The 15,936-nt window shown below is 50.5% G+C and overlaps 4 protein-coding genes across 4 annotated transcripts; 3 read left to right on the forward strand and 1 right to left on the reverse strand.

Annotated features, from left to right (window-relative positions):
• Positions 1-136: 136 nt before the first annotated feature.
• Positions 137-2,413, reverse strand: TERG_05749 (uncharacterized protein; the record flags this gene model as incomplete). Its single annotated transcript, XM_003233833.1, has 2 exons — positions 137-865; positions 938-2,413. 2 exons carry the CDS (start codon positions 2,411-2,413, stop codon positions 137-139), a joined length of 2,205 nt encoding a protein of 734 aa, XP_003233881.1.
• Positions 2,414-4,205: 1,792 nt separating this feature from the next.
• On the forward strand, positions 4,206-5,039 carry TERG_12332 (uncharacterized protein). Its single transcript, XM_047751301.1, has one exon. It carries the CDS (start codon positions 4,365-4,367, stop codon positions 4,755-4,757), a length of 393 nt encoding a protein of 130 aa, XP_047606681.1. The 5' UTR covers positions 4,206-4,364; the 3' UTR covers positions 4,758-5,039.
• Positions 5,040-10,784: 5,745 nt separating this feature from the next.
• On the forward strand, positions 10,785-14,152 carry TERG_05751 (uncharacterized protein; the record flags this gene model as incomplete). The annotated part of the gene is made up of 2 exons (XM_003233835.2): positions 10,785-10,826; positions 10,931-14,152. 2 exons carry the CDS (start codon positions 10,785-10,787, stop codon positions 13,835-13,837), a joined length of 2,949 nt encoding a protein of 982 aa, XP_003233883.1. The 3' UTR covers positions 13,838-14,152.
• Positions 14,153-14,362: 210 nt separating this feature from the next.
• Positions 14,363-15,267, forward strand: TERG_12333 (uncharacterized protein). Its single transcript, XM_047751302.1, has one exon. It carries the CDS (start codon positions 14,441-14,443, stop codon positions 14,780-14,782), a length of 342 nt encoding a protein of 113 aa, XP_047606682.1. The 5' UTR covers positions 14,363-14,440; the 3' UTR covers positions 14,783-15,267.
• Positions 15,268-15,936: the final 669 nt, after the last annotated feature.

Raw genomic sequence — 15,936 nt, forward strand, 5'->3', positions numbered from 1 at the left:
GTTGAAAACTTAAACGTAAAGCCAGATCGCAAACTGCTGCAGGGTTTTGCCTTGAGCGGCGGCAGGTTGGCTCAGGCCGGTCGATCATAGAAGGCGGTGGGTGACTTGGTGTAACGGGCGGCGGGTTATTCGTCAATCACTCGCTTAGGGTTGCGGCATCGTCGTCGTCGTCATCATCGAAGAACACAGCAGATTGCCGCTTCAGCTCTTCTATAACACCACTATCACGGCGGTTGGGGGAAGAGGGTATCTGCTTTGGGTCCAACTCGGGAGGTTCATCCGTTGTATACTGTTCATCAGAAGTATAGGTTCCGTTTACGTTTTGATCACTTAGCAGATCGACGGTTTGTTCACCGTTAATCGCGGCTCCAATAATTCTTTCAGACTGAGACCGGGTAGGCACACGCCTACGACGGATTCCAGAGTCCACAGCATTGGGATTCCTATCTGGAGAAGTGTACTTTAAGTAGCCTTCACGGATAACATTCTCCAGCTTCATTCTGTTCTTGATGAACTGGATTGCTGGGAAGGTACTTGATTGACCCTCATGTAGCATATGAGCTAATCTTTCCGGGGATGGGTCTGATAGAATATAGTAAAAATCAGACAAAACTGATCTAGGCCATATGGTTATTGTGCCACCAAAACGCTGGAGCCAGACCTCGCTCCAGTCTTGCCCAAGTGGGCGAGGAAGTAGTTCAAGGCGCCTGAGGACCTTTAGCCATTTGGTAAGGTCGAGCTTGATGAACTGTTCAATGGCAGAACCAAGAAAGCCGCCACGCCAGCCTCTACCTTTGCGGTGACTAACTGGGCGGCCGACACTACCACGAGTGCTGAACGAGAAGAGGCTGATATGAGGGTTAACCTGTATAACCTTGTCAGTAAACCCTCTTGCAATAACACAATCAAAATTATCGGTGTTTCATTTTAGCCCTACCTGTGAAACTATGGGGAAAGTAGCATTGAAATGAATATCTAGTGCTTTTAAGGGAACATCCGTTCTAAGGCTGCCATCCTTCCACTTGTGACCGAAGGAATATGGTGACAGGGTTCCGTCTGGTTTCTTCATCATAAGAACGACAGGGTTCAGGATGCCTGGAACCGCAGCAGATGCAATGACGGCGCTCCAGATTACACAGTTGGGGGAAGTCAGATAATTTGCCAGGATGGTTGGGGAATGAGGGTCGGACGGTACGCATGATACATTCAAAATGCGACCTGTCCTCTCATATGCTTCTCGAAACGTCGTCGAACCACGGCAGAACCAGCTACACTGTTCCGCCCAATCCATGGTATCAAATCGCGCGCCCGTGAGCCACCACCGTCTCGCCCAGACGGAAAAGCCATCACGGCAGGCTTTGATTTTGTGTGCAAGTGCAGGAATAAGTAGCTGCTTTAGCTCATCGTCAGTTCTAGTGGCAACTAAAGCAGCAATAAGAGCACCTCCCGATGTTCCAGATATGATATCAGGTAACACCCCGTTGTCCAGAAGGGCCCGAACCACGCCAAAGTGGTAGTAGGCGAACGTGGCCCCCCCAGAGAGACACAAAGCCGTTCGTCCAAAGTTTGTGTCTAGGTGTTTGAAGAAAAGCGCTTTATCATGGTCTTGTAAGCCGCCGTTCTCAAGCAAGATTCTCAAGGATGCCTCAGCTTCGTTGATGAATTGTTGAACGAGGTGCTTTGTCCCAAAGTACGTTTCACTGTAGAGTCTTGGGTTCTCAACGCCAGCAAAGTTGTTCTTGATGCAGGCCTCAAGCAGAGCACGAAGCTCTTCGACGGCGTGTTCCTTCTCTGGCTTGCGGCCTTCGTCTGTGGCAACCTGGATCCTCGCCCTCAGGTCTTGCAGCTGTGTAACGACAGCGTTGACAGTGACATGGTTATAATAAGCATACTCATCGTCCTCCTTCCAGACATCATTGCCTAAAAATGTATCCAGTTCTTTTGCAACATCTTTCCATCTTTCGTATTCGTCTGTAGATCGAAGTGTCTTTCGTAGTTTGCGCCTTTTCCCTTTCCAGGAAAACAGGTTCTCATAAAAGAGTATATAGAAACGTGTGAGGAGATAGCAGAAGCTCAGCACAGCTATCCACATCAAAACAAATATAAGGAATGGCCATTTCAGCAATGTATATACGAATCCTTCCCGGGTTTCGTCCTTCCGTCGTCGTCTCGGTTTACGCCCATTCGCAGGCTTTCGTACTCGTTGATTGATCGGTCGCCAGTCGTTCACGGCAGTGAGGGACAGCGCTTCGGGGGCATCAAGAGCCTTTTTGAACTGCTCGAGGTGCTCTGAACTAATGAACTTTGTCCCGTAGTCCGGGAGGTTTTGTGGCTCATTTGCATCTCCATCGGTGGTGGTGGCCTCGTGCTGGAGCTTGTGCTCATCCGACTGTGGGTTTGTGGATGTCGACATTATGCCAATCACTACAGCGGAAAGCGCTCCACATGCAGTAAATCATTATCATCAGCTAGCTTTCATAAATAGAAGATGTTGGCATCTCCAACAATGAGAATGATATAATGGAGACAACACCTTGGACGGATCGAGGTTGACGGTGATGTCAATGAAGGCGGCCTCGGCCAACGACGTCATGACTGAATAAGACATGGTTATGTAATATTAAACATATTATGTCATCAATATCTTATCAGATCTTCGCTATTTTTATCCTTTTTGTTTTTGTTTTTTGCTTTTATTTTATTTTATATTTTTGTCCCTCGCAGTAAAAGAAGCAAAGACGAGCAGAAGGCAACCCCGAGCAGTCTCAAGCCCCAAGAAGAAGCGAATCGCCAGATTAAAACCAGGCTGAAGGCGATCAGATAACTTGAAGATGAGGCGAACGAGCCGCTGGAATAATAAAATAAAGCAACCTCCAAAGTAGCAGTTTCGAGTCATAGCGGCAAAAGGGACGAACAAGCTGAGAGGGCCTGAGGCTATCTTCTCCGAGTTAAGCGAACTCGTATCAGCCCCAAGCCACACTAAAAGTCCTCAAAAATGAGTCCTTTGTGAAGATGGTGTGTGGGATGGAGAAGAAGAAGGCAGCCATAATTTTGAGATATATTATTGAACTCAAGATCCGGTGTGACCACGAGGCAGATGATCCTGGGGCACTCACTAGTTGGTGAGCCATGCGCCTTGGTTACTCCAGCCTGTGTCACGGTTTCTTCGAGCTGAGACAAAACAGACATCGAACATGTTACAAAGCTCGGTATAACTACAGGGCAACTAGGTAACTAGTTACTTTGCTTGTGTTATCCCCGGATTTCATTATTTGGTTCGATACCCTGACTCTGACATGTGGTGAGGAAGTCAAAGGTACTCCTCAATATCAAACAAAATCCTGCATTTTCCTTCCTGGGTAATCTAGTGTGTTTGGTTATTTTCTCTTCCAGAGCATTATGAAGCACTCAGAACCAATGAAGGCCGTCTTCTGTTGACGTTGGTTTTTCAGGTGATGTAGAGGATGATATCATAACGGCCATGAATATGGGGTTATATGCACCAGAAAACAGGCTACGGGTGGAACCGCGTATACAAGATACAGAGGACGCCACTGTGTCTTCGGGAAATAACTGTTCCCCCGCGATATCTTGAGAATGGAGCAGCCAAAGGGGAAAAAATTGTCCGTCTTGCTCTCAACTCGGACGATGTCGTCCGCCCTATAAGAAAGCCGACCATGGACGTTCTCCGAGAACGATGACTAAGATATCACACTTCGTGGACACCAGCCTCAACTAACGCGCTACGGGCCATGGCGTGGGGATATCAAAGAGTCTGGTGATGCCTGTCGTCTGCCGCGATAGCCCTGTTATCGCGGGGTTGTTCGCTTTGGTATACGCAACCTCCTGGCAAAACAAGACTTCCTCATCTTCTCTTGTTACCGATCTTGGCGCGAAGAGACGAAGGCTCCGGCGAGATGGCTTCGCTTCCCCGATGCAGCCCAGAGACGGCCCTTGTACCGTTTGTATAGGTACTTGTACCTACACCGTACACAGCATGGCAATAATGGCCATGTATACGGAGCAGAAACAGGCGATATTGCCAGTTACGTATAGCATTAGTTGACGACGACTTGCGACATCCGTGATACCGTCCATACGTATGTCTGTCGCGCCCCCATCGCACACCACCGTCTTTCGATGGAAAGAATGAACAGTCACGCGGAATTCAGTTTTCGCTCGGGACAGAACCCTCAACCTTCAAGGAGGGGAAAACCGCGGTATATACGAACTGTCGATTGAATATGCGATGATCAAGGCAGACTTTTGGGCGAGCAATCTCATATTATCATTTACTTAATGCTGTCGAGGCGGCAGGGGTACTCCACAAAGCAAACGGTTAATGCGGAGGGCAATCTATATGTATGATTTTCATCCTTCGACTGCTTGCTGCTGCTGCTGCTGCATTGGTCGTGGTCGTTATGCAGGTTGAGAGGTGTAATTGTATGCAGAGGCGTGAACCCAGCCAGTCCCGTTGCGTACGGAAACGAACCTGTGTGTCACCACCTCTTTCATCCTTCGGAACGTCGCTGCGACAGACGACGCGAACTATCACCAACAAGGCTCATCCTCGAAAAGCGATAACCATAACGAAGTATCTTGCTTACAGGGCACAGACAACCCCTGGCAGAGTGAAAAGGGAAAATCAGACGGTCCGTGCGACATGTTTCTTGACGGGCTCCCGACTGTCTCTGTCCCTTAACACACTAGCTACCAATATCTACTCTGCTAGACAAGCAGCTAAATCGACGGGCTAAACAAGCAGACAGCTAGTGCTGTTTACAAGCATCTGGCCTTTAGCCGTCTTTACTCCAGCACCGTGTGTTGTTGGAGGGATCTGAACGGAGAATTTTCGGCCAGTGATGGAATTGTCGCCATCGAGAGAACAATCTATCCAGGAAGACAACTTGACAATGACGTTTATACTATGTCAAAAGGTCGGTGAGGAAGTAAGAGGAGGGCAAACCGGTGGCCTGTTCGTTGGTCCGCCCTTTGGTAGCTAGAAAGCAGGCAACTTAGTCCTCCGCCCTCCGTCGCTAACGGCGAAGGCGACAGACAGGCAGGTCTTCAAACCATGATCGTAACCCACGCCAGACAAGAAGACAAAAAGACAGAGCGGCCAAACAGAGCGACTCCATTCCGCCGGGAGACAGGGCAGCCCTGTGGACTGGGACGTTTCCGTGGAGATTGTTGGCTGTGATTTGCCCACCCCTAGTTTCCCTCCCAACCCCCCGGCCCTTCCCCCCTCCAAGGAATTGAGATGAGATGAGATGAGATGCATATACTTACACTACTGAATACTTACATGAAGGTGGCCGGGGGTGACCCCCTCCCTTCCCCCAATTCCAAGGATGGGACGATGAACGATGACGTTTCGCCATTCCCTGAGCCGATAAACGGGGTTGTTCGACGCGGGATAGAAGAAAAAGAAGTCAGGCCATCCGTTCTTTTCTTTCGTGGGATATTTTTTCTCTCTTTATTCCTTCCAGTAACCAAGGTAACTGGGCGAGAGCAAACGCATGTGCATAATTACGCACACACACACACACACATACACACATGCATACTTACAGTACATGGCTACGCTACGCTACGCTGATACATACAAGTCCATCCGGCCGTCATGAATGGCAACCCTAGCGCGGGAGAAGCATGGCGGCAGGCCGTCTATCCGAGCCAGAACGGTGATTCCTACCTATAATAGGCGGCGGGGAAGAAGGGTCGACGCCCTCCTGTTCTGCCCTGCCGTGTCTTGTCCTGGGGCGGGCGGGGAGGGAGGGGAATATACTTAGACGGGAGCCGAAGGACGGTTTAATCAAAGGAGAACTCAGGATGACATGCGCATTGAAGGAGTGTTCCAGCGAAGGTTCCGAAGGGGCTCGAGGAGTACTTGGAGGTACTTCCTCACCTGTGACGCGGGTTCCTCAGGGGTAAAAGTCAGAGTCAAAAAAAGGGAACAGACGTTGAGGATGGGTTCAATTTCGCAGGTGTTTCAAGGCGGTTGAACAGGAGCAGCGAGATTGAAGAAGAGCAAGACTTAGGACAAGCCTCATGGTGGGGATGGAGGGGTAAGAGCAGAGATTGATGATGATGATGAAAGAAGATATACGAAACGAGACGGGCTCCATTATTGGCTACCACTTGCAACATATCCGGTCTCCGTGTTATTTCAGCGAAATAAACCAAGCGGTGTCTGAATACCGGGGATAGGGAGGTTTTTTTTTTGGTCGATGGAGTCGGCCGCTGCTGCGCGAATCCAGGAAATCGAGTTACCACGCATGGCAGAAGACAGATCAAGGCAGTAGTATCTCACCCCGTAGCAGCAAGTCAGGATCCCGTACTATAGCCAAAACCTGATGATCACTGGACAGTTAAGCATAGAGTCAAAATAAGTGACCATGTAAGGCTGAAGGGAAACTCCATGACGCGGGAAGCCAATGAGACACTGCAGCCAGCAGTCACTATACACACTATCTCCTTATCAAGAGCCCTTGCCTGGGATCCCAACCCACGAGCCCCAGCATCAGCAGCAAATTATTCTTTTTATAACTGGCTGAGCCGGGCGCGCATCGCTGGTAAACCCTCCCTCCTCCCCGCCGCCGCCAAAATGCCATGTGAGGTGTGAGTGGGAACTGGCAGTGACGGCTTTTAACGAGATCAGAAGACCCAGCAGCGCCTCTCCGAGCATGAGGATCAAGATCAGGATGCTAAACTAAGGCTCCTCTAACGAACTAGTTTCGACTAACTGGTCCGACTAGCCCGGAGACTAGCAGGTTAGCCAAAAGGATGGAGTCGTCTGCTCGACCAAATCAGTGCGCTGCGATATCGCGCCATTCATGACAGAGACACAGAGAGACACACAACAGAGATGGTTGATCATGAAGCCGAAAAGAAATCACATCACAGATCACAGCGCATGAAAAGAAAAGAAAGTCCGAGACATCGAATCATCTGGACATGAGTTCTCCGTCGAGTTGAACGGTTCAATGAAGTACAGAGTATGTAGATGGGCTGTTCAATTTCATTTTTTTGATACTCAGCTTCGATGGCTCGTCGCCATCGATCTCAGCTCGGTGTGGCTCAAGCGCTCTCCATCGCCAGTGGCCGCCTTTAATAGCCAGCAGTCAGCTCTATGTGTGTGTGCGTGAATGTTGCGTATATGCATACTCGACCAGTGGCGGTTCTCCCCCTCATAGGCGGAGCAGTCGATGCGCCCAGTCCTAGTGAAAAAGCAAAGCCGACGAGCGTCCTTGGCCGTGGTCACGGAGATGGGATGGGCAATTTCGCAACGTAAGAGGTTGAACGGCGATCCTTGATGTCGATGTCGATTCATTCTTCCTCGCTCTTTCTTTTGCGATGGGTTATTAGTCCAATGCACTCGGACGGGGGCGTCTTGTGCTTCGTGATGGCTATGGCCCTCGTAAGTAAGTGTATATATACGGAGGGACCTAGTTAAACTGCAAATGGCGAGCGAAGAATGCTCCGTCCTGGTGGAGAAGGGGATAGGGATGGGACAAAATTTCTTCTGAAGGGCGGAGAATAGCCGTGTCCGTCCATCCATCCATCCCGTCCATCACTCAAGATGATGTGGTGATGATGATAGTGATGATGGTGTCTGTCTGGATCGTGGGTGAAAACAGTCTTCCCTACGGAGTACACTCCTGCATACTCCCTACATAGTACCGACACAGCCGGATAAAATCAGTTCGAAGAAGTAAATACGCCTGCCGTGAGTATTCCGTCCATAACTGGGGCTATCTAAACTAGCTGTTTAGGGGTGGTTTATATATATATATCCGTTCGCAGGAGATCGGCCACCCCTCGACGCAAGAGACCAACCAACCGAGTGTACCGCACCGATGATGGCTTGAGGACGACCAAAAGCGAAGCAGAGATGAGAGACGACGACGACGAAGAAGAAGAAGAAGAAGCAAAAAGAGGGAAGATGCCTGCATGCATGAGCCTGCTGCATCTGCATGCATGGATCCCGGCCTATAGTTTACACCCTTCTTACAAGACGAACCCGAGCAGCTAAACTAAACTCGCTAGTTCGGCCTAGGAAGCGCAGAAAAAGGGAACCCGAGCTCTCTCGAGAGAGATAAAAGGGGAAAAAAAGCAAGCTGATTCGATATCATATTCCTCCATGCACACAAACACGTCTTGACTTTTGCGACTTACGGAGGGAGTCGTTTAGTGTACTTCTGTGCATGCGCTGCAGCCTCCCCTCCGCTCGGCAGAAGAAGAAGAGTTTTTAGCACGGAGAGGAGTCCGCGGTGGAGATGGAGAGAGAGAGTGAAGCAGGAAGACTTCGGATGCCCCGTTGTCGACGTCACTACGGAGTCTCTGCTGCTTGTCTGGTGGCAGGTAGAAAGTCAATGAGAGAGAGAAAGACTCTGCCGGTAAGTAAGCGGTTATATATCGACAATCGCGGTGAGATATCTAGACCAGACGTTGGAACGAGGTCGATATGCACCGATAAGACGGGGAAAACGAGATGAAAAAGCAAGTCGACTGCACTCTACCTAGCATACCTCCTTGACTGCTGCGCCTGTACGTGCATATTTTAATACAGGAAGGATGCAAGTATGTTCGCTGCATGTGGCGCGTAGAACTGAGCGGTGAAGAAGATGTGGATGTGGATGTCGAATGTCGAATGTCGGATGTCGAGATCGAGGCCGATGGATGGAGATAACCAAGTCGAAAGCCTGAAAATGAGGCTGTAGTGGGATGTTCGGAGTAAGAATAAATGGGCTATGGAGTAAGGCTGTCTAGTCTATCCGCCTCAATTGATTATCGTCCTGGCGCTGCCCGTCATCGTCATCGTCATCGATGGTCCGATAGAGGGGTTGTCCTGCGGTGGAGATGAAAAGCGATGAAAATTTCTCTTCTGCAGGGTGGGTAGGACGGCTTTCGACCCTTTAACCGGAGAAGTCCATAGAGGTGGATTAGTTGTAGGTATTATTATTACTATTAAATTTATCGCCGTGTTGTACCATGGGAAGATACTCTCTCTCCATTCTGGTTATCTTATCGTCGTACATGGAATTACTTACTCGTCTATGTCGATGGAGATGCATATCAAACCTTGTCTGCCGGAAGACTTACTTCTCTGAAGTATCGAGCGTCGAGATGGCCGGGTCAAACTGTCATTGGCCATCTGCAGGCAGGCGGACGGCAGTGCAACCGTCGTCAGCTAAGAAAAGTAAGCAGGCAGAGAAGGCAGAGAAGGGATAACAGATATTATGGCCGTGGTCATCAGGGGGAGGCAAGTCATGCTCTGTACCCGTACCGCAGAAGTCAAGAGTCAGTCGAGAGGCAGTCAAAAGGCAGTCAGGAGATGATACATAAAATGATACATGAGATGATCTGATCGAGCAGAGTTGGAGGGGAGTAAGGGAGTCCCTGTCCAGTCCACTTGCGAACTCAACAGAGCCTCCGGACTGTCCATCTCTTCCGTCTCCATGTCGAAGCCAGTAGTGAGTAACTACGGAGTAAGAGGAGCAGCATCTCCCAGGTAGCCACCAGCCACCAGCCAGAGAACGAAGAACCAGAGAAGCCAGAGAGAGAGAGAGAAAGAGAGAGGAAAAAGCAAGCAACCAGAAGAAGCAAAGAAAGACGCAGAAAAAGCAATGAGAAAGCACTAAACTAAACTTCTCTTTGCTTCTTCTTCTTCTGTTTTCTTTTTCTCCATCAGAGTCGTAGAGAGGATGAAATACTCCGTAACAGTGAACCGATCTCCATACAGTTGATATTATTGAAGACAGCCATAGCACTGAGTAGACAGCATCACCACTGCCTCTAGCATCTCTACCAGCATCCTACTCCACCACTATCACTATCCACCCATCTATCTATCTATCTCTATCTATCTCTATCATGTAGATGTAACTAAAAGCCTCCCCCCTTTTTTGCCTTTCCTGCCTGTCACTTTTTCGCTGCTCTTTAACTGAGCGACCAATCAGAAGCCACAGCGGGCGCCCACGCCGAAAAGAAGAAGAAGAAGAAGAAGAAGAAGAAGAAGAAGAAGAAGAAGAAGAAGAAGAAGAAGAAGAAGAAGAAGAGACAGCGAGAGGGATAAGCATAGGATAGGGGTAGGATAGAGATAGGGATAGGGGTTCTTCGTCTTCTTTTACTCTTCTTCTTCTCTTACATCTCCTCTTCTTACATCGACTCCTCTCCAGTCGAGAGTCACGTCTCCTTAACTGCCTGCTGTCTCACTCAGGGGCTGCTGGTCGACCGTTGGCAGAGTCAACAGTCCACGTTGGAGCAGCATCAGCCATCAGCATCAGCTATCAGCCATCTTCAGAGAGTCTCCTGTCTCCTGTCTGCTATCATCATCACTAGGTGCCTGGCTGCCATCCTCTGCTCGCTCAGGGGGACCTGGTGACCATCCACAAAACCTGCACATGAAAACCACCAGCTGGTCCGCCATCTTTTTTTTTCTGCGAGTCCCCTCGAGCTGCTGAGAACCACCTTGTTGCCCTTCGCCACAGAGAGGGCCCTCCCCCCCCCGTAACATAACATATAACCGTCTGCTCCTCTTTGCTCCATCTCTCTCTTACTCTTCTACCCCTCTACTTTCTACTCTTCTTCTACTTCTCTACTTCTCTATTCTACCCTGTTCTGTCGTGCTGTTGTGCTGCGACTCGAATCTCACCTGGACCGGGAGCTCGCCACAAACATGCCTCGCTACTCCGCGATTTCTATATGAACCGTCCGCTAAGAAGCCTTGCCTGCTGCTGCTGCTTGAAGATACCATCAGCTGCAGTGTCCAGAGGCTCGCCATGGAGAAACTCAACACGGAAGACGGGCAGCTCTTCATCAAGGTACCGTTCGCCATATCAAAACAAACAAACATGAAACAGCTCCCAGAACAAACAAATAAAAAGAAGAAGAAGAAGAAGAAGAAGAGAAGCTAACATTCCTGTAGAGTCTCGCCAGGTTCGTCCGTACACATGAGAAGGCCCTCGCAAATGCGATGCAGATGAGGCGCCAGTCGAGGAGCGTCGACCTCTCCTCGTCCCAGTCAAACTCTGCCGCAGCCTCCTCTTCCTCGACCGGCCACAACGCCTCCTCCTCCCACAACAACCACCACCACAACCACAATCACAACCACAATCAACACTCCCACCAGCAGAGCCATGGAGTCCCAGGACGCTCCTCGACCGCCTCTGCGCTCGCTGCTGCGCTCTCCCTGGGGACACTCGGCCTCACCTCTGACTCTGTCCGGCCTGCCAGACTGACCCTGACCCCCCACCACCTCTTCTACCTGCTCTCCCGCTTCGAGGAGCTCTCTGTGCCCGTGGGACCGCTCAACATCCGCCTCGAGAACATCAACAACGAGACCTCCTCTGCATACGTCTCCTTTCTCAGCAAACCGCAGCGGCCCCGTGGCAGCGCGCCAGGCGGCGGCGGAGGAGACAGGGACTCGATTCACTCCGTCTCCAGCGTCCGCAGCGTCATGTCTACCATGAGCTCGTTCTGGTCCTCCTTTGGCCTCGGATCGTTCACCTCCCGGGACTCGGTCTCAAAGTCGGAAAAGGCCAAGGCTGCCCTGGAAGCAGACCTCAAATACCTCTATTCCTCCTTCACCAAGATCCCCTGCCTCAGACTCGCGCCAGACCACCGTGCCAGGCTCATCAGCGGATACGAAGAATTTCCCTTTGATACTGCGGTCCCCTTGCATTCCTTCAAGAACCTCTCGGCCCTGGAGATCATCGACGTAGACTTTCGCTCCTTTTTTGGTTGGGACAGGCTGGCCGAGCAGCTCAGGTCGCTTACGCTCAAGCGCGCCCAGCTGGAGGATATCGGTGACTTGCTGACGGGGATTGTGCTCGATGACATTGACAAGCGGAGGCGGAGGTCGTCCAAATCTCAGCCTTCTCCTGTCCTTGGTTGGCCGTCTAGTAGTAGCCATAGTCATAGTCATAGCCATAGCCACCATAACCAGCACCACCACTACTCTTCCACCGCCCCGGAGCTGGGAAAGTCTCTGTCTGCCCCTGGATCTCCCGTGGCCGAACCTGATTTTGGAACCAGCGCCAGTCCCAAGGGCGGCACAGCCATGCTCAGAGGTGACTCGTCTGAAGGTGGTGCCGGTGTCGGTCCCAGAAAGAAACACGGTCGTGCTGGCAGTATCTCTCCAGGTGGTGGTGGCAGGCCTACCAGCGCAAGCAAGCCTGGATCCAGCCACCGGCATCATCACCTCCACAATCACGGTCATGGTCACCATCGAGGACAGTCTTCCAAGATGAAACGATCGGGCTCAGGTAGCTCGGACTCCAGCGAGTCCTTTTCCACTTTCTTCCACCGTGGAGACCGTGGCATCTCCAACATGATGGCCTCTACCTCCACTGCTGCATCCGCCAGCAACAATAACAACTACAATAACCACACCTACCTGAGCCCCTTTAAATGGAGGTTCCTCAGACACCTCAACCTCACTGATAACTCCCTGACCAGTGTCAGCGTAGCCAGTCTCGCTCCCGTAGCAAATACCTTGCACTCCCTTGACCTCTCCTGGAACCTCTTCACTGAGGTGCCAGACAGCCTCGCCTCGCTCGTGGCTCTCAGGTCTCTAAATCTATCCCACTGCATGATAGATTCGCTGCACTCTCTCTCCCGCAGCCCCTTGCCAGCCATAACCTCTCTGAATCTCCGTGGCAACAGACTTCGCTCGATAGCCGGCGTTGAACGCCTGCTCTCACTCGAACGTCTCGATCTGCGTGACAACGCCATCACGGATCCCGTCGAATTGGCCCGGCTGACTGCCATCCCTTATATCCGCGAGATCTGGATATCCGGGAATCCCTTTACCAAATCTCACTCCGGACACCGGGTTACCATCTTCAACTTGTTTAGGCAGACGCCTGGATACCCCGAGGATATCTTCATTGATAACACGGGCCCGTCTTATTCGGAGAGAAAGCAGCTGGTTGAGCGAGTTGCAGAGCCTGAAGCAGCCCCTGTCATTCGAAAGTTTGAACTGAAGGCTGATTCCAAGGCTGAGGCTTTACCAGTTACCGTGTCTACTTCTGGTGCTGGTGCTACTACTACTACTACTTTCGCGGACCAGGAGCTTCTCTCGCCAGAGACGCATGTTGTTAAGCCTCGAGTTTCCTCGACGTCGGCAAGCGCAGGGGCTGATGTGACTTCTCCCCGTCGCAAGAAGCATCATAGAAAGCGTGTTGTTGGTCTCAGCGCCAATGACACTACTGCCGTGCATGCTGCTCCTGTGACTACCGTGCCTGTCCAGCCAGAGACAAAGTTCCCCGATGGTTCCGTGGTCAGAAGTCAACCCGTGCCTGACCCGTTCATTGACAATCCAAAGTCAAAGTCAAAATCTAAACCACGAGAGACTATGCAGCAGCAGCAGCAGCAACAGCAGCGGGAAGAGCCGCCGGTGTCTCCAACCACTGTGCGTCCCGTCACCCCCGCCCCTGCTGCCAGGACCCCCACTCCTGCAACTCCTGCAACAGATGACTCTCCAAAGGCGGGCACAACCACCTCTATATCCACAACCACTACAACGACCGAAGTTGAGACGCCCAAAAGCCGCACCCCTTTTCCTGGCCTCGATAACATCGACTGGGACGTTAGCGGTGACCTGTACCGCCAACGCCTCGAAGCCCTCAAGCATGAAGTCGGGACCAACTGGCTAACCGTGCTCGGCGACGACAATTTGGGCTGGACGACCAACACCGCCACCAAGAACATCAATCTGCACCCGCAGACCCCGGAATTCCACCACTCACCCGCAGCTCCAATAAGACCTCCGCCCCCGATGGCTCGAACAAGCAGCCAGATCATCGTAACTGGTGGTCGGGCACTTGGTTGATCTCACACTCTTACCAATACGACAATTATACCCAGGAAAGAAAACAAACAAACACAACAACAACATACATATCAAAGCATATACTGTATTAATCTTAATCACACACACAAAATTGGGAGGTATACGGATCTTTTTCATTTTATGCGAATATCAAACCAGACAGACAGGTACCAGCCGTCTGTGTCCACGGGCGAAATTCAGACAAACCCCAGAACCTCGAAACTATCTCCAGCCGATCTACCTCTCTACTCTACCACTACCTCCTACTCTATATATTTACGGTTTTCCCTTATCTTTCTCGGATATAGAAAAGCGTTTCTTTTCCCCCCTTATTATTTTTTTTCCTTTTTACTTTCTCTCCCATCTACTCGGAGAGAAATAAGGATGACGAATGAACGGATCGAAGAAAAAGTTACTGCTGTTTTTGTTTGCTTGATATGCTCGAAGCCAGTCGAGGAGCTCCTTTTTTACACACTTTTTTTTTTTTTTTTTTTTTTTTTTTTTATTTGCACAGGGACGAGTGACCCCCCGCTGACCGACTGACCGACTTGATATTGATCATCTCTTCTCTTGTTCTTGCTCTCACTCTCGAATGACGGATGGATGCTTGCTCTACTGTCTATTTTTTACCTCCTTTTCTTTTTGCTTCATACCACTTGGGTTTTTTTTCTTCTTTCCTGCTTTGCTTTGCTCCGGATGCATGTTCACGTTCACGTTTATCGGAGTTCAGGCTGCTTTTTGCTTCTTCTTCTTCTTCTTCTTCCTGCTTTCCTTTCCTCAAGACCAAGATCAAGACTGTGTTTGGTTCTGCAAGTTATACATACATCTCCCCTTCTGCGCGTGGCCTGCCTAATACCTCTTTCTGCCTGTCAGCCTGCTTTTAACTCTTGCTTTGCCGCGTTCACTCTTGCTTTTCCTGCACCGCACAAACTAATGATGACTTGACGCTGAGCTGCCCCTGCCTAACTACCCTAACGCACCCATTACAGTCGGGCATGTCGGAGGAGGTATACCGAATATCCCTAGATATCACATCTATCCCCCCACCCCCTTTTAGACCGATTGTACATTACTCTCTCCCCTGGGCGGCACTTTTGTCCCTTTTCTGCCTCTTTTTTATTTCTCTTTCTGATCTGGCGTTTGCATAGCGTGGTTTTATCTTCTTCTTCTTCTTCTTCGTCCTTTCTTTTACGCTCTTCTGGCTGGCTTCTCTTGTCTTCTCTGGATGTCTCGTTCTTGCTTAGCTGTTGGGCTCAAAAGAAAATAAAAAATAACTTGTTTGGTTGATCGTCAAGTAAACACGTAAATCCATCTATCAGTAAATCATCGCAGAAATAAAGCACAAGTAGATATCTCATCATATCCATGTTATGCTGCTGTTGTTGTTGTTGTTATGTTGATGTTGTTGTTTTAGCCCCAAAACCTGCCTTGCTGGTCCCGCGCTCGCCTGTTCCCGCCTTTTCTCGCCCTCCCTTTTTTTATTTTCTTCTTCCCTTCAACCACCGCCAGCCCAAACAAACCCATCAGCCCCAGCGCCGCTCCAGCAACCGCCCTTCTCTTCAACGACCATCTCGCATCTCCCAGCCATCCGCTTAACGGCTCTCTCCAGTCAGAGAGAGAGAGAGAGAGAGAGAGAAAAGGAAATCCCCTTGCTCGCGCTTCTTCACGCCACCTCTTCTTCTCGCTCCGATTGCGCGTTTCGTCGAAAATTTTCAACCCGCACACGAGAACGACGCATCTACGGTCGATCGATCGCTAGCCATCTATCTCTCTGCCTACGACCACCAGCCTTAGACAGGCGAATACCTGACCTTGCCCTTGCTCGCTCTCAGCGTGCGTGTTGGTATCACTTCTCTTCCCTTGCTCGCTCGTGTGCTGCTGCTGCCGCTGCTGGCATCCCATTCACTCCAACCTCACCCAACGAAGCGCCGGTGTCGAGTCCCTTGTCCCGTCCACGCAGACCAAGAACGGGCCAAACGGTGATTTTAAACGAAGATTAAAAACAAACCAGGCGGGATAGCTTTTCTTCTTTCAGCTGCTTGGTATTCATTCTCCTTCTTCTACCTCCTCGTGGTTGTTACACGTCTGCGTCTGCATCT

Source organism: Trichophyton rubrum (genome assembly GCF_000151425.1).
Source record: "Trichophyton rubrum CBS 118892 genomic scaffold supercont2.6, whole genome shotgun sequence".
Taxonomy (NCBI): domain Eukaryota; kingdom Fungi; phylum Ascomycota; class Eurotiomycetes; order Onygenales; family Arthrodermataceae; genus Trichophyton; species Trichophyton rubrum.

What these genes read in the sequence shown, in the direction of transcription:
- TERG_12332 (XM_047751301.1), top strand. Translation starts at nt 4,365, where the DNA reads ATGATTTTCATCCTTCGACTGCTTGCTGCTGCTGCTGCTGCATTGGTC.
- TERG_12333 (XM_047751302.1), top strand. Translation starts at nt 14,441, where the DNA reads ATGCTTGCTCTACTGTCTATTTTTTACCTCCTTTTCTTTTTGCTTCAT.